This window comes from Chinchilla lanigera, unplaced genomic scaffold (assembly GCF_000276665.1).
Source record: "Chinchilla lanigera isolate Chin_1 unplaced genomic scaffold, ChiLan1.0 scaffold00008, whole genome shotgun sequence".
Taxonomy (NCBI): Eukaryota; Metazoa; Chordata; class Mammalia; order Rodentia; family Chinchillidae; genus Chinchilla; species Chinchilla lanigera.
Window position 1 is genome coordinate 936,141 of NW_004955409.1, and position 18,102 is coordinate 954,242.

General features: G+C 48.5%; 1 protein-coding gene and 1 long non-coding RNA gene across 3 annotated transcripts in view; one reads left to right on the plus strand and one right to left on the minus strand.

Moving 5' to 3' along the window:
* Positions 1–18,102, minus strand: part of Unc13c (unc-13 homolog C (C. elegans)) — a 435,225-nt gene that overhangs the window by 46,229 nt on the left and 370,894 nt on the right. For both annotated transcript variants that reach the window (XM_013510339.1, XM_005376625.2), the window contains 4 exons: positions 11,547–11,635; positions 7,548–7,697; positions 4,433–4,556; positions 1,990–2,046 (listed from right to left, as the gene is read on the minus strand). In XM_013510339.1, the coding sequence (XP_013365793.1) occupies positions 1,990–2,046; positions 4,433–4,556; positions 7,548–7,697; positions 11,547–11,635 (420 nt within the window). The remainder of the gene's footprint in view (positions 1–1,989; positions 2,047–4,432; positions 4,557–7,547; positions 7,698–11,546; positions 11,636–18,102) is intronic.
* Positions 4,571–7,400, plus strand: LOC102016134. Its single transcript, XR_259742.2, has 4 exons — positions 4,571–5,474; positions 5,978–6,128; positions 6,288–6,523; positions 7,247–7,400. It is a non-coding gene; the product is annotated as an uncharacterized LOC102016134 (long non-coding RNA).

The following is an 18,102-nucleotide window of genomic DNA, read 5'->3' on the forward strand; positions in this document are numbered from 1 at the left end:
AGGGCGCGGTTTGTCTCTGCACTGATGTTCCCGTCAGAAGGTGCACACCCTCTGGGGTCTCTGTCCCCTGGGTCCTGGGTGTGGGCTGGCATCTGCGGCCCAGCTTAGGGTGGGGCTGCAGTGATGCCCGTGGAAGCCAGAGCCCTGGACTGGGCCGTTCATCGAGGTTCGTGTGTGCTGTGCCACCTGCTGTTACTTCCTGTTATGCTTTGTGTCTGGATGTCCCATAAAGCCTCATGTAGTCAGGGGCAGCTTCTAGAGTTTATGATTGATTTATGGGTGTGAGTGCTACACTCGCCCTGGGGCGCGTAGTTTGCATACAGTGTAAGGGAGAGAGAGAGGCTGCTTGCCGCCACTCCTCCCTTTTGCTCTTGTTGCTTTGCTGTTTTTAGCGGCCAGGAGTGGTTGCCTTCTGCCAAGTGCCACTCTGCCTTGGAGCCAGCCGAGAATGGACTGAAACCTCCATAAACTGTGAGCTAAATAAACCTTTCCTTCCTTAATTCTAGGCGTTGGGTATTTTGTCTCAGCAAGGAGAGAAAAGTAACCAAGACAGCCCCCCTGCCATGTGCCACTGTGCCTTGGAGACAGCTGACTATGGACTGAAACCTCTACAAACAGTGAGCTAAATAAACCTCTCCTTCCTTCATTTTGTGCGTCAGGTAATTTGTCCCAGCAACGAGAGAAGAGTAACTAGGATGCTTCTGCTCTGGAGCCATCGGGTGCACCCTTGGATCCCACAGTGCTCGGCACACACTTGGGGGCCGCTCCCTCCGTGCTGCTCCGTGCTGTCTGGCCTTCACGGCTGTGGGAGAAACCTCAGTTCTGTCTAAACCCGCTTTTCAAGACAGGTGCACAAAGTCCAGGAAGACAGTAAAGGGAGAAATGTCAGAGATCCAGGCTCCAAAACAACAGTTGGCCAGTGCTGCCCACCTGCCTTTCGTTTCCTGATGAACCCAGGACCTTCACGCTTTCACACTGGGCTACCTCTCCAGCCCTTTTCCATTGTTTTACTTTTTACCTTGAGGGAAGGTCTCACTAAGTTGCTGAATTGTGCAGTCTGGGCTGGAACTTGTGATCCTCCTGCCTCAGCCTAATCTCCTCAATTAACCACCAGTAGCACTAGACCCTGTGAGAACTCTGAATGACAGCTCTGTCCTGCAGATGGATGATGGTTATTCAGTTCTTCCTGAGGAAGGAGGTGATACAGATGATAGAACACTAAAGTCGTAGATGCCTATCTCACTGCGTGATTATGCAAGTGATGCTCCCCACTGCAGTGCAGGGAGGAGAGGGTACCCAGGGTGCTAACTGGGCCACAACAGGCCCGGGATGGTCCCCTCTGCCAGCAGCAGGTCACACCCAGCAAAGCTAGCGGATGCTTTATCTTCTTTGTTCTCACAGGAGCCACAGACCAAGTGCCAACATTCTTCGCTTCCTACAGATGCCACATCTAAAAACTGGAGCAGCTCAACGGGCGGCCAGCGTCACATCGTGTGGGAAGTACAACCAGGGTCATGTGTGTCTGGAACTCCTCCCCTTAGCTATGTCCTAGTGGGTTAAACAGGGTAGCTGTGGCCGAGTTCCTACCCGAATGCTGTGGAGCTGAGGGCTCCTATGTATAGTAGGCTCCAAGCTGGGGAACTCTGAAGTGCTCATTATTAAAGGCTGGGCCGAAACGTCCACGCGTTCATTGCCTGCTGGGATGAGAGTCGAAGTTTTCTGTGCTGTGCTTTCTGACTTAGCGCTTTTCACAGAAGTCACTGGATTTCCATGCAGTGCTCCTTCTGCCTTTGTTCACGTACGAAAGAAAGTATGTACTCTGATGTGCTCTAAAAGTGACCGTGCTGGCAGCCGCAGTGCAGAGTTAAAGTCCTTAGAGCAGGCTGAGAGAGCGCAGGCACCCACCCGCCCCTCTAGGAGAGGGAGAGGGCGGCAAGAGCCGCATTAGCGCCTGGCTTCTTGGGGCCCCAGCCCCCGCACGCTCCTTACCTTCAGTTTGGATAACTGTCCAAGGTCTTTCGCTGTGATGAAAATCATCTGAGGGCCCTAGAAACATACAGAGACAGAGAAAAGGAAGATCAGTCCCACAGCTGCAGTTTTGGTCACAGCAAAAGTAGTCACTGGAGGGTTTTCTTTGTTTACTGTGTGGTGTTTGTGGCTTTTATGTCCCACGTCTTTCTCTGTCCACTTCAAAGAACGGGGCAGAGGCACCTGTAAGGCGGTCAGCGCGATGGTCCCACTCCCGCTCCAAGTCCTAGCTGTGGGTCTGCAATGACCGAGCCATGCTGGCCAGGTTGACTGGCACATGCTCACACCCCTACTGTGTTCTTTCAGCAGAGGCAGCTCTCTTAGTCCTCTCCCCCCAGAATAAATGTGCAAAACTGTTCAGCTGCGGGGCTGTAGAAAGAGCGACTCTTCCTGGAATGTGGTGCAGTTGCTCAGCGGCCGCCTGTCCTCTCACTCTGTCCCTTGGCTGAGCGCTTCCTCCACGGCCACAGGAAGATAGCGGATGCGCCCTGCAAGCCTTCCCGTAACACCAGGACGAGGCTGGTCCACCAACCATGGCCACATTCAGCAGCTTGGAATATTTCCCAAGTAAAGGAAATCAAGGTAATATTCTCTTTTTATTGAAGAGTATGTAGTCAGTAGGGAATCAGGGACTACCAGGCTTCTGAGAACAGTGACCATGGCTGATTTTGCTCATATTTTATCCTCAGCAACCAGCACAGTGCCTAGAACACATAAGAAGCTCAGATAATATTCACTCAGCAAATGGATGAATGAAGGAATGAATGGATGATACAGGTTCACATGCACAGATGTCGATGGTTGGGGAAAGGCAGGTGATAAGCTGCTGTAGGGAAGCCTTATACAAGAATGAAATGTTACAGAGAGGCTTTGTGTGGTTATGTAATTAATGCACTTAAAACTTTACACATATTTATGTGGTGTACTTAAAAGACTCATATTCTGCAAATGGTACACTAAATAGCATAAAGTTTATGGGGGAAATAGCAGCGGACAAGGCCATCAAAGACCAGGATAATTTTCTACTGAAGTACTATCAAAAATAGCAACTGCTACTTCAAGAGGCTGCGTGGACAGTGGGGGGGAAGGGTTGGCACAGCCAATGGTGCCCAGGATGTTAAAGGTGAAACCAACCAACCCAACAGCACAGCAGCGGGGTGCAGGGGCAGGGTGAGGCAATGCGCTGGTGGGGGAGTCAGAGCACAGTGGGGTGAGGTGCACAGGGGTGGCCTGGCCAGGTGTGGCTTCCAGAGAGGGAGCTGTGAAGCCCCTGCCCTGTCCCTTGACAAGCTCTGTGCACAGCGAGCCTGAGAACACACTCCTATCCTGCTGACGTCACAGTTCTGCTGTGTCCCGGGAGCTCTGACGGGGCGCACTGCCAGGGAAACCTACCCGGCTTCCAGACGGCACCAACACCCTTCCCCCTGAGCCGTGGCCCGGGAGCCAGCTGGAGGTACAGTCACGCCTCACAACAGAGCGAGGCTGTGTGCGGCGGTGTGTCCATGGGGCTGCCCTCCCACAGGTGGCGACCGTAACTGATTAACCACACATTCGTGGCACTCAGTAAAATGCAAAGTATTCTGTATTTTATCACTCTCTGGCAGTAAATGAAGACAAACAGTCCTTTTTGTATTTTGGTACACTATGAAATACTTTTGTCTGTGTAATTCCGCTGGATAAAGATGGACTGGTATGCACGATTAATGCTGGCAACATGTATTTTAGCTTATAATTACTCGGGATTCGCATCAATTTCTCCTCCTTAGTCACAGAAGAACACACTTCTTCCTTAACAAGCACTTGCTGGGTTACTGTCTGCTTGCTGGTGTGGATGGTGACTGCAAGCCCCCGGCCCTGTGCAGCCTTTGACCACTGTCCAGCTCTCTGCCTCCTGATCTTCTTGGTTCTTGTGTATTTCCCTGCTTGTGAGGCCACCACATCCTCCAGATCCACTGAGCGTTCCTCCTCTAGCCACCTCTAGGTGGGGTAGTAACGGAGAAGCAGAATGGGAAGGGGAGAGGTCCCAGAGAGCCGCGCTGGAACTACCTGTGAGGCTACAACGCTTCAGCGAGAATCATGGCACCTGCCTCCTCCCTAAACCTACTTCCCTGCGGTTCACAGTAACATGTACAGTAGCATGTGTAGAGCAGACACCCTTACAAAATGGACTTTGATTCATTTTTCAAAGACAAACAAATGACAGCCAGTGTGAAGTGTGACTGCTGTTCACACTGCTAAAACTTGACTAGGAAAGAAAAATGTGATTTGATCAAGCATTTGCTAGGAAACTGTATACCAAAGACCCCCTAAATGAGTTTAGTACTTCAGCTGTAGCAAAAGCCTTCACTTAAACAAGAGGCAGCTACCTAGGTTATTGAAAGTGAACAATATTTTAAATACTTACTGTTTGATCTGTCAGAGGAGGGAGGACAATCTGCTTTTCGATTTTGTTGAGCACCAGCTTCCACAGCTCTTTCAGAACTCGTTTCAGCACGGTCTTCTCACAGACTTTGGCTGAGAGACTTAGTCTGAAACAGGACAGGCACTCGAGTTCAAGTTTCATCAGTGTGCTTCACTGCCCCTTAAATTCACATTAACTACCGAGATTCAAAGAGCTGAACAGGTCTTCATAATTTAAAAACGCTAAGTTCCATTTACTGCAAAGGATACATACTATCAAAAGCAGTTACTAATTCTACACATTAGATAATTCACTATACTTGGCAGAAGAGGAAATCTGAGCATTTATTTTCTTAAACTGGTGCCTAAGTTGACAGGAATGTCAAGTCAGAAGGAAAAACATTTAAAACATACAGAGTAAATGTACAATTGAAGGAAAGGACCGCTCTTTATTCACACATAAAGTCTACTCTGCCATGAGCAGTTTCTGCACACCGCCCCAGGCTCTGGCTCGGGGGTTTCTGAGAAACGCGACAGAACTACTATTCCCACGCACCTGACAGGGCAGTGAGCAGACCCCTCGTTGTGATAAAGTCAAGGCTCCCAGCACAGGAGTTCCACCCTCACCCCGATGTGGCTGTGGCACATGCCCATGTTTATGGTCTAGACTGAATATCCAAGAAATGCATCCTTATCACTACTGGGCACTAAGCTAACAACGTGACAGAGGTGTATGTCTTTGTAAACAAGAACCAAAATTCACCAGGCTCAATAGGTATAGACCCTATGACAAGCTTTTCTCGTGCTGAAATAATGATGCTATATCACCTATCATTTGTATGACACCGGGTACAACCTCTTTTGCACCAATGTCTTGTGTTATTATACCCACTTTAGAAACAGAAAATAGACTCAGAGAAGTTACAGCCTTTGTCTGAGGAAGTGTGTGTCAGCCGGGCTTCCTGATGCTGGACACAATACCTGACATCTGCCTTAAAGGAGCAGAGGTTTAATTCGGCTCATGTCTTAAGACGATTCAGTCCATGGTAAGCTGGCCCCAGGGGAGAAGGGCATGGTGGAGCAAAGCTGCTGAGTTCACAATGGCCAAAGCAGAGCCAGAGAGGAGGGGTGAGGGGCCAGACATTGACCCCAAAGCCACACCTCTATGGCACACCCAGAAGGGTGCTCCTCCAACCCTCTGGGCGGATCCTGAAGCCAGTCAAGGTGACCCTTGACCCTAACCACCACTAGTAGAACTAGAGAGTGAGAGTCAAAGCCGGGGTACGTTTTTCTACCCCTATCCAGAATGCCTTCCGCATCCCTGCAGCCACAGTGAGCACGCCTGCACACGAAGGCCTGGTGTGTGGAGGTACTGGGCTGTGGAACACCTGTGAGGTACATTTCAGTGACCCCGGGCTCCTTGAGGCTCCCTCAGGAGAGGAGTTTCGCCTGCTTCACGGAGGGACGAAGTGGGCCAGTGTAATGTGCACGTCCGAAAGGTCTGTGTGCAAGAACTGATCTTATTTTTGTGGTTGGCTCATGCATACAGCATGCTGGGCTACCCTGCATAGATGGACAATGCACGGAATAAACCAGGGGTACGGCTGCCCCAGGGACATGTCTGCAGCCCTGCCCATCGCTGCCCCTGGGGATGGAGCATCCAGATCACTGCACAAAGTGCCCAGATCTTCGTGGAGGAGGTGAGACATCAAGAAAGGAGACGCGTTACTCAGGGAGGCTCACAAAAACCGCAAAACCAGGCATTCACAATGTAACACAGTTTTTCTGGGGATTTTCTCAGAACCACCTTGAAGACTTCCGGTCTCTTACTGTTTTTGTTTGTTTCTGTTTTGCTGCAGTACTGGAGATGGAACCCAGGGCATTCACCCTGAGCGCATCCCAGCCGTTGTGACTTCTGGAGACAAGACATCAACTTGCCCAGGCTGGGCCCCAAGTTGCATCCTCCTGCATCATCCTGCTGGAGTGCTGCTACTGCAGGCACATGCCATTGTGCCCAGCTCTCTTGCTGCTACTACTTCCTTGTGGGGATGAAGAATTCAGATGTTTCGTGTACACAGCAATTACCTCAGTGAATGTAATCATTATGCCTTGCAAACATGTAGTAATTAAAAAAAGGGCCTTATAGCCCTCCTTTTTTTATTATCTTGGCCCTTTAATAGTTAATATGCTGCAATAATAATTAATGAGATGACATATATAAATTACCCTATGACCCTGGCCCTCCATAGGCATTTGAAATTACTGCTTACTTTTCTGTCTTCAGTTCTGGCTCTGGGAAAAGGCTGAGCGCCCTGTATCTGGACCTCTGGGGCCAGAACTGTTCCAGACTTTGGAGTTCTCAGGTTTTGGAAGTTTTGCATGGGTTTCACCACTTGAGCATCCCTGAGGTTAAAACCTGAAATACTCCCAAATCTGACAGTTTTTGAGAGTCACGATTTTTACTAAATTAGAACTTCTGAAAGTAGAGACAGAGAGGAGACATAAGGGACAGGCCAGCCAGCCGCCAGCTCCCGCCTTGGGGCTGAGGACTCTGAGTGGGCTCCCAGCTCCCCAGCCCACCCACCCTCCAGCGTGCGATGTTCCTGCAGGGCCCGGGTTCGACTGGCCTGGCTCATTGCCACCCAGTGGCTGGGAGAGGGATGGGTGTCCAGGGCACTCGGGCACTCGGCTCTGAAGGCCGAGTCAGGGGGGATCTGCCTGCCCATCGGCTGAATTCAGTCAGTCACATTTCTGTGTTCTTCTTCAGCAGGTTCCTGACACAAAATCTGACCTCAATTCAATCTCCTCTTCTGTCCAGGAAAAGGTGAAACAATATGTTATCCGAGGAGCGTGGACCCCTGCATTTCTCTCCGCCTCCCGACAGAAGCCTCTGCAGCTCCCCGTGTCCTCCCTCCTCTTTCTCCTTCCTCTATGCAGTGATTCATGATTTTTCTCCATGCAGTAAAAAATCAAACACGGCTCTTTCTGGAATTCATTTGTTTCTATGACACTTCCTCTAAGGCTTCCTACACACAGGAAAGCAGTGTTTTCTTAAAGCCCTAGCAGACAAATGTAGGAATTTAGGGAAAAGTCAAGATCAAGTTGGGTAGAGAACTTACGTCTTGTCCAAGAAGTCCATGAGAGGCCTTAACACGATCTCTGCGTCCAGCACTGCGCTGTTCTTGTTGGATGTGGTGCTGCCGTCTGATCTCATTTGGTGCAGTTCAGAGCTCATCTGTTTTATACACTCTTCAATTACAAGCTGAAAGCTAAATGGGGAATATAAATTCTGGGATAAAAGAAACATTTTGCCAAGGTCTGTTTTAACTCTACCCGAGGAGCCTGGGTGTTTCACACACCGTAAATTCCTGTTTACCAGTTTCCAAATTCAGTGTTCAACTTGAGAAGCCTTTGTTGCAGTGAAAGCCTGCTTAGAACCTCTGTGTGCAAACTGGACAAAAGTGGTGGTTTCCAGGTTGAATCAACAGGGCGGGTGCCTTCAGCCAGCACCAGTATTAGCGCCTGTGCTTTCTGAACACTGTTTGGAAGACAGGCCGCTCTGTAGAGGTGCCCCGGGGTGGGGGGTCACAGCCCCGTCTGGTTTCTGTGTCTGCCTGTGTGGTCTCCCTCCAGCCTCACCGGCTGTGCTTCCTCTATCACCTGACCTCTGACCGCCATATTTGTCAAGGACACACACAGTAGGTGTCTCCTTAAGTCTGATTCAGTTAGTCCATATCTTTCAGGATAAGTATGTCCATGTAATATTTGGGACATAATTACACTAAAAAATTATTCGCTGCCTATGTGAAATGCAAATCCACATGCTCATTCACGCTGTCCCAGGTGCTGAAAATACATCAATAAATGGAGAAGGCTTGGCTTCCTGATTGCGCAGCAGAGATGAGAACTTATTATGAAATAGTCTAGTGAGGTTGTTTCCTTTTTGGCTTTACCTAGTAAGGGAAATTTTCAACAGCTTGTAAAGGATCACAGTTTGGGTGTTTGTTTTATTCCTAGCCCTGTAAAGGAGGCTTATAAACACATTGGTCCACAATTTGAGCCACATTTTCAAGGCCTGAAGCTGCATCCACCCTGTGCTTGGCCCATCCTCCTTCGGCTTTGGACTCCCCAAGGCTTTCTCGACCATCCCTGCCTCTTCAGACTTCCACTTGGATCTGGATCTCAGCTGGCCCGGAAATGCAGCACATTTCTTTGCTCTCTTTCTATTTATCTGGTCCAACAGAGCAACCTCTTCCAAGCCCTCATCCAGGGGGATCCAAACTCTGACCATTTGGCTGACTGGGCCAGACCAGTCTTTGGCCTTCCATCAGGCAGAGGCTGGAGGGAGAGAGTGATGGGGGGGGGGAGAGGCAGGGATGGGGTGGCCCTTGATGGAGGTGTACTGAATCGGGACTACGACAGTAGGTACTTGGAGTGAGAGAAAAGGAAGGCATAGAATGGTGGAAACTTCTAGCCAATTGATTCCCACAGGATCATCAATGATCCTGCTGGCTGCAGTAAGAATCACCTTGGAAATGACTTTCTTTTGCACCGATAGTCAAATCAAAACTCACTCCTCACTGGGGTGGGGAGTAGACTGAGCAGAGGGTCTGGAAATTATGCTTCAAATATGTGGAAGGTAGGTTCCTAAGCGGACCTGTGCTGTGGCTCCAGTATGAAGCCACACGCTAGGCGTGGGATCAAACATACAGGATGTATCCTCAGGGTCATCACAATGGAGTTCTACTTTTCATATGTTCAGGGTAAGCCAACATCTACATTTCACTGAAAAAGCCTTTATCTTTATGCAATTTTAGTAAATTTACCTAATAACCTTTCTTTTTCTATCCATTTTTTTGCTGAAGATATCTTTATTAGGTAGCTTGAATAAAAACAGCGCAGGAAATAACAACAGCCTCTGTGATCACCCAAGGAACAGAAGGGGCTCAGAACTCCTAGGAAATACCCTGAGTTCTTCGTTCACTGATCCAGCCTGCTGCTGGTGCTAACGGAATCAGTAAAGGAAACACAGCCACCTACAAAAGGAGAAACACTAACAGGAAATCTAAGTGATGCAGTTTGAAAATCTTAGGGCCATCTGGACGTGCATCTTTCCTATGCTGCCACCGTGAAATCTCTACCTCAGTTCCCAGGCAGGGGACCCATGAATGTCAGGACCCAGGGTCCTCGCTTCAAGTGTGGCTTGCTCTGCTCTGGCTTCCTGAAAAGCACTCCAACGGCTGCAGGCCTAGGACAATTTAATGTTAATGACACAAGTCAAACTGACTTTTGGAGCTCCTGATGCAGCTATTTTTAAAGCCAGCTGCTACTTCAGACATGCCTCGGGCAGCTGCAGACTAACTTTCTGGTTTAGCTTTGCAGCATGGTTGCAGGGATCCCTGCGGACTCCCGTGCACCCTGTGTGTGACGCTCCATAGCAACGAGGGGTCAGCAATTACTGCTGTCTAAGGAGTGTGACATGGGCCTGCTCGCTCCAATAACCCCAACTGAGCAAAGCGCCAGCTTCTTCCCATGTTTAGAGGATGAAGGACTGGATCCTGGTCACCGTGGGCATCAGTGCCCGGGCTCAAGCGCCTGCCTGGGACAAACAAAGCCCACAGTGCACCCAGAGCAGTACTCCTGACTTCAGAAATGAAGACATCCCAGTCCTTCCCAAAGTAGAACCTGCATTTTAACCTGCATAGCATGAAGATTCCTCCCTCAAACAAACCAAAGCAAAGAACATTTGCTTATTGGTGTGGTTCAGATATTTTACAGAAAGAGGTTTAAATACTCTATTCACATTCCAGTTTCCACTCTGAATGCTCCTCTTATTTCCCACACAGTGATGAACATTTCTAGCTCTTCCTGGCCCCTTCTCCTTCTCCACCCTAACTTTGCCAGAGGAGCTCTGTTCATACTGAGGTCAATCTTTCCGCCAACTGTGCTGAATTCACAACGAGAGAGAGAGAAAAGCCGGACACGGCTCGCCCACGGTGCACCTCTGAGCGCTTCCTTGGCACAGCCAGTGAGCCCCGTGTCCCGGGAGCAGCCTCTGCGACCCACCCTGATGGAGACAGAACCCTGGTGTTGGTGACAGGAGCTGGGCTGAGGCCACAGACCCTGTGGACCATGGGGCTGCTGTGCTGTGGGGTGGGTCCCAGGGAAGACACCCCTGGGCTCCAGGGTGGGGACACAGCGGATGACCACTAACTGCTGTCAGGAAGGTTGAGTGTGGCGTCCCCTCACTCTGCTGCATCCTTACATCTGCGAACAGTGCAGTGCTTGCGGTGTCTTCCCTTTCTGGTCTTTCTGATGAAGACAAGGCATCAGGAAGCAGCCACCAATGCCTCTCAGTTGCGTCTTTCAAAAGACACAATAGGTGTTCAAACTCTCGTCACTCTAACAGAAAGGTTCCTAGTCTCCTTGGAGAACAAGACACATCGCTTAAACTGATAAGGCAGCCTCTGTTGAATTCATTCTTGAGGCAATTCTATATTAAATTAATGAGCCTCTTCAAAGATGTATTTGGTCTGCAGTCTAACATTTGATAATGAGACGGTTCCTTTCTACGACAGGACCAAAATGAAGTTTACCAAAGGCGGACTTCTGTCTTTACAGCCATGCCGTAAACAAGCTAAGTTTATTTTTAGAAAAACATAAAAGAATGTAGGATTGTTCATGGATTCCACATTCCTGGCTATGGATGGGAGTAATCAGTGCCCCAGTCCTAACACCAAGGTTCCGGGCTTAGTGTGGTGCAGGCTGGAGGCACTGCTAGCCCAAGTGCGGTGGCGTGGGAGGGCTGTGGACGGAGCCTTGCGCTCACCAGTGCGGAGTTCTCCCCTCTCCGCTCTCCCCAGAGCACTGCCCGCCCTCCAGCCTGGAGCTGACGCGCATGTGATGTCTGACCACAGCAGAGTGAGGCGGGGAAGCAGACAGGTGAGTGAGAACTGGAGCAGCCTGTGGGGAGTGCCCCGCGAGAAGGGGCCTCGCCGTGAGGTCGTGGGGTCACCGTGTACTTTTCAGAGAATGCAGAGACCTGATCTTGGGGTCGAGTGGATTCGGCCCATTCGAGGAGCGGCTCTACAAACCCAAACCACCCCGCAGCCACTTACCTTTCGCCGTAGGTGACGCTGAGCCCGTCCAGTACCCCGCTGAGTTTAACCTGAAGCTCTTTCAGGACAGTGCTGGCTTCGGGATCTAGCTGCAGAGAGACAGCAAACATGACTTTGGAGCACTGAGAAGCACACCTTCCTCTCTCTCGGAGGCCTTTTGCTTGTTATACGGTACCTTGAGACAGCCACATGTCTACACGTGTACTTTTCTCTCATTTTGTCTTGGAAACCAAATGCAAGAGTTCAGGAAATCGTGGAGGAGCTGCAGGGCTCTTCCACGTGAACACTGGCTTGCACGCCATGCTTACAAGCAAGAGCCAGCGAGCAAAGCTTTCATGGTTTACGGCCAGCGGGTGCGAGGCAGGACAGAGTCTCCCTCCCGAACGCAAAGACTGCAAAATCTAGAAAACCCTGGGCCATACTCTAGTAAAATACAGGCACTGTTTCAGCGTATATTTCAGTCTTAATATTCCTGTCAACAAATAGTCCCACTAAAATAAAAATTCAGTTGAAAATCGACTTTCGAGAACAAGTGGAGTATCCCTAGTCCAAAGTGCGGGAGACGAGGAGTGCTTCGGATTCCAGCTCTCAGGTTTGGGAATACACGTCCAGACTCCACAGGTTTAGCGTTTGTCTACCAAAACTCAGAAACCTCAAATGTCCCCAAGCCCCAAACTTTCCGAGCACTAACTCAAAAATTTTGATATTGAAGCACTATAGATTTTTGATTTTTGCATTAAGGGAGCTAAGCCTGTATTGTGTTGTAGTTTGTTTGAAAGTACCTTTGTACTTTTCCAACTTTAAAGTGTTAAGTGAGGATAAACAAACCATCCACGCATGTCCACACACGTCTAAACACGGTAGGCTGCACCTCTCTTCTGGGATGTCACGGTAACTCAGTTCGAGATGCAGAGTTGAACTTTTAATTTTAATTTTATTTTAATAATTCAATTATTTATAGCTTGAAACTAAGCTTGTGAATGAATTCAGGTGCAGAAGAAAAATATTTTTTTTTTTTGTCTTTTTGAGACAGGGTCTCAACACACAGTTCAGGCCAGCCTTGAGCTCACTTTGTAGCCTAGGGTGGTCTCAAATTCACAACGATCCTCCTGCCTCAGCCTCCTGAGTACTGGAATTATAGGGGTGCGCTACCATGAGCAGCCTAAGAAAAATAATTAGACCAAGATAACTTATTTGTGATGCTTCTTGTTACAGTGAAAACATCAGAGGTCAAGTTTGTAAAATCTAATTTGTTCTTAGAGTAGTGTTAGTAAAGATTACAAAATAACTTGTAGACACAAGCAACAAATAGACACACCAAAATTTACTTTTGTAATTAAAGGAAAAGATCTATATACACTTTACCAGGCATTTTTGAAATTTTTTTCCAGTTTATTGATTGTGTTTTTGTGAAATAATTGTTTTTGGTTTTTTGGCGAAAACAAAACAGAACCTTATAATAGATGAATTAAATCAGTCCATGTAAAAGGAAACAGGACTGTTCTCTGAGATTGAAATCTTCCTTCCTGAGCCGGCAGAAATCCCACTTGCTACCATCAACGTCTGCAGTTCCTGCCTAGCAGGTCTGCTCCTGCAAAGAAGAGGATGGGACAAGCTGATCTGGGGCGACAGTATCACTGACTACAGGGAATCATTTGGAGGATCTCAGACAGATGTAGCGCTCAGTCTAGCTGTTTAGATCCTGAAATTCTGTCTTAGTTACTTTCTCACTGTCAAAATACCCAATACCCAAAGTTAAAGAAGGAAAGGTTTATTTAGCTCACAGTTTGTAGGGGTTTCAGACCATAGTTGGCTGGCTCCAAGGCAGGGCAGCAGAGCAGGGTGGCATGGCAGAGAGGCATGGCAGAGGGGCAGGGCAGAAACAGTCCATGGCGAGGCAGGCAGACAAAAGCAGCAAGCAGCAACCCTCCCTTTCCCTTTGTGTCCCATCCGGGGTGCAAGCCACCCAGCCCCTGGGTGGGTCTTCCCTTTAGTCTTCAGTAAATCCACCCAGCCAAACCCAGAACTGCACTAATCAAACCAGGGGCTAATCCAGTCATCACACTCATAACCCAGTGTCACACCCAGGATCCACTCATCAGAAAAGCCCCAGTATGAGCACACAGGGCTTTGGAGGGACATCCAGACACAGCCCGTAACAACGCCCTAGCCTTTCGCAGAGAGAACATGTCGATGGCCTGTTCCAAAGGTAGGGCACCCTACAGAATGCTTAGTATTGTATTTTCTTTTTATTGCTCGAAGACCAGCTGTAAGTTGACTTCACTCGGATGAGAAGGCCAAGGACAGTGAATGCCTGGGTCACCACTCTCCATGGACCTAGGAAGTCCCCTGCCCAGAGGGTCCCCTCCAATGAAAGAGCTGAGAGCAGAGGTGGGCTTGTCCACTTGTCAAGATAATGACTTTAAAATTGCAGTCCAACCTTGGACTGTGGTCTGAGAGTGTGCTGTAAGATGAGCAAACACTTCTAAGAAAATTTAACGTGATAAATGAGTGATGTCATGTGGTGTCAAAAGGACATCATGGTGAAGGTCACATGACCACAACCGGTTCCTCCCTCTCTCTGCTTTGATGTTCAAGGGCTTTGGATTCCCAGTGGGATGAATTATTCTTGCAAACCATGAAAATGGTTACACAGGTCACTTGGGTGAAGCTATTTCCTCACACTAGTACTTTAGTCTACCTTAAGTGTCTACTGATTAGACATTTCTTATCACATAATTGGCTATTACTTGAAAGTCAGAAGCTGTCAAACTACAGCATTTAAGCACTGGGTGACAGCTTTAAGTTTTTGATAGATGTGTGTTTCTAAGTCGATACAAACAAATTTTCTGTCATGTAACTAGGGCAGTGGGGAAACAGGTAGAAAGAGGAAGTTTTTTGGTTTAAGTTTGTGTGTGATCCAAATAATACCACTAACACAACCACAGCAATCGAGGCCAGTATGGGTGGCTCCCGCAGACTGCAGGGCCTCTGCAATAACGAGGGTGATGGCGTAAACACCATGTTACCCAGCTACAACACAGCCCGTCCTTGTGTTCTTCTGGGTTTGTCTGTTCCCAAGTGGAGGATATTGCCTTAGGTCTCAAATTTTCTAAAGTTTTAAGAAATAATATATTGGGATTTGAGAGTTCACTCCATAAACTGTCAACAGCATATTTTAAAAATTACCATCTAATTGGGAAAGGTAAAAGGCTACTTAACCTTACTTCATAAATTTTTAATACTTGGTTACAGAAGTAGTATAATATAAAAATAAACTCAAACTTCTATATTGTTATTCATTTTTAGTAAGAAAAAAGAAAAATTTTGAAGCATCCAAAATTCATAAGTTAATAAGTTTATTCTAAATCGGAAACTGAATTGCCACGTGGACCTGTACAAGTTACTTGGATGGCTAAATAAAGGCTCCATGAGCAGAGGGATGTGTCCAAGGAAATTCAAGGGTACTGAGTCATTTTAGGAACTTATGTGAAAGCCACTAACACAGATTTCATCCACACTCTACGAAGGGCTCTGGAACTCTAAAATCTAGCCTGACAGAGTGTAGTTTTAATGAGCAAATAAGCCATATGGCCACATACAGGTAATAATCAAGTTTTACACCATGAGACATGGTGCTACAAATAATTTGCCTGGAGAGATAGCAAGCAGGCCAGGTGTCCTGTAAGTCTTTTCTCTTTCCTAAGGCTCATTTTTACGTTTTCTTTAAAACACAATTCATTTATTATCTCCTTTCGCAAAGCTCCCCAGTGTCCCTCGCCCAAGGCAGGGGGTGCCTCTCCCACCATGGCTCTCTTAGGACAGTTTTCTTGCAAACCGCTTTCCCTCAGGACTTTCCTTGCCCGCCCGCCTGCCTGCATTTCTGTCCCAGCGCCTGCACTCCCAGGCACTCCCCAGAGCGGAAGGAAGGCTGCCCGCCAGGAGAGGTGTGAAAAGAGTCACGCTATCCGGACAGGGGCGACTTCTGGGCTGACCCCGTGTGTGACTATCGCCGGGAAACCTCTGCTTCTGAGAGGGTTGGTGGCCTCGTCTGTCCTGCTCTCCTTGATTCACACTGCTTACTTGCACGTGCTTATTTCCAGATTCCGCCTGCTGCCCGTTTCCTGTCTCTGTTGGCTTTAAATCTTCTGTCCATCCCTTAAACTTCAGAGTCCGTCGATTGTTCGTTTCAGGCCTTCTTGCTCCCTACGCTCACCCTGAGCCGTCAGCGGTCCCCAGGGCTTTACACCCCCAGGAGTGACCCTTCATCTGCTCTCCACGCGGAACCGCAGTCTGGGCATTGCGTCTTGGTCTCCAGGGCCGACTGGGCCCTTCCATTGGGGGTCCCCATAGCTGAGCCACAGTGGAGCGGGAATGGCACTTACTACCCAGCCACCCTCACGCACTTCTCTTCCTGATTTCCATACCTGGGTTGGTGACACACCACCATCTAGGCAGGAACATGAATGTCATCTCTGACCTCTGCCTTCTTCCGCCCCCATCTCCCAGACACCGGGTGTGGGTCCTCATTTCCCGGCCTGTGTTCTCCACCCGCCCCACCCTTGTCACTTTGTGACTCCTGTTTTTCACATTGCGTTATCACGATCATCTCCAGGTTGTGTGCTCATTTTCCGTTCCCCTTTCCATCCGCCTCATCTTTGTTCCCAGGGTCTTTTAACAAATCCGCGTCCAATCTCTGTACCTTCTGACCCCTCAAGCTGGCTTTCAACCAGGGAAGTGCTTCAAGCAATTTCACACAAGCTTATCTGAGCTCTTTCGATTTCTTTTATTTTCAAAAGATCAATTCTCTCCAACCCTTCCACTTATCAGAACCGATTTATCTTGTAAGACCTAGTTTAACTTAAAATATGTGATTGAAGGACAGGTGAAAATTCCCTGGTGAACGCAGCAGTGGGATACTGACCCTGAAGTGTCCTAAATCACTTTATAGAACTCTAGCCTCTCTCAGGAGATGTGGTGTGTTGTCAGAAATAGAATATGTGGTCCTCTCGGGTGCAGGCCAATGTTTTGTTTGTTAAAATTCCTCCTTGGAGAGACCATCTTCAGGAACATGACCATTTTCAGTGACAGACTGACGTTTTCCTATCAGATGTGCGAGAATGTGATGCCAGAAGCAGCAGTTACAGCATAAAAATTCATGCTTCTAACTTCTTGGTTTCCAAATTTGAAGAACATCAGCAGCTGTCTCCCCTCCTAATTAACGCAAAGTATGCCAGGATCCAACTGTCACTGTGCTTCCAATCAACTAAATGCCTTTGAGAGATGCTCAGTTCATTTCTTCAGCCCAGACCACTGAAGGGAGAAAGATTGCCTGATCTGCTGAAATCCCTTCGAGATCGTTTTGAGTTAGTGAATATCAGCCAATTTTAGAGTTTTCCAGTTCTGTGTCACTGTCCTGTTTTGCTGTGAATTACATCTTCAAGCCTTACATGAGTGGCATGACATTCTCTTCTCTGAGCTTGAACATTTCTCCCTCCCCGCCTATGCCTTGTGTGCCATCCCTCTGTGGGTTGCTAACAAGGTTCCTGCCTCAAAATCACAGAATTTCAGAACACAGGTCAACTTCTCATTTAGTCGGGTGGGGAAACCAAGGCCAGATAGTGTGCCGAGCTTTTGGAACCATCCAAGAGTGAAACGCTGCCTTGTCCGGCGGCTTTCTCAGAGGCCACGTTCATTAGAAAAGCAAAGCTGCACACAGAGGATCCCTGGAGAGGGTTTCGAGCTTACTGGTCGGTTGCATGTGTTGGCAGCGGTGAACCTGGACAAGGCAAGAAGTCAGGAGCAGGAGCTGAGACTCCTTGTGCTTACAAAGTCGCTGAGTACCGTATCTGCCGTTCTTCCTCTGCATGTCCCCTTTGGCTGCCCACATCACTGCTCCTAGCGAACATGAGGCATTGTTCACCAGGGTGAGGACGAACCCAGGCCACGGCATTCAATGCCCGTTGGGTAAGTGTGTGGGCATTGGGCACTGTGTCAGAGAGAGGGACAAGTCTGGCGTTCCACTGCACAGCGTGGTGGGTACAGTTAACTAAATAGCACAGGTGCATCGCAAAGTCACTAGAAAAGCAGATTTCGGCTGCACTGTCTATAAAGAAATGATAAACTTTAAGTGATGAATGTGCTTATCACCCTGAGCTGGTCATTAAAACGTACCCATGAATCTGAAACACCACGTTGTATCCCCAAGTGGGTACAATTATGTGTCAATCATAACGTAATAATGATACAGCTGAACACAAGGAAAATGAAAAGCCTTGAGTTTTACTAGTTAGTGCCCTGACTTGTGGCCTGGGGGCACAGGTGTGAGCAGCTGAAGCTCACTGTGCGGAGGTGACAGAGTGGACTGACTGCGGGAGAGGAGCGGCTGGGACTCGAGCGGAACTCTGCTTCCTGCTGTGCGCAGACCTGCTCTCCCCGAGTTTTCGCAGGTTCGGAGGCGTTCAGTCTGCAGAGAGACTTGGCAGGATGCGAGCGACCCTGCGACCTCGCAGGTGCTCTCGGAATCAGGTTAACACGCAGCGCCCACCAGGGTCTT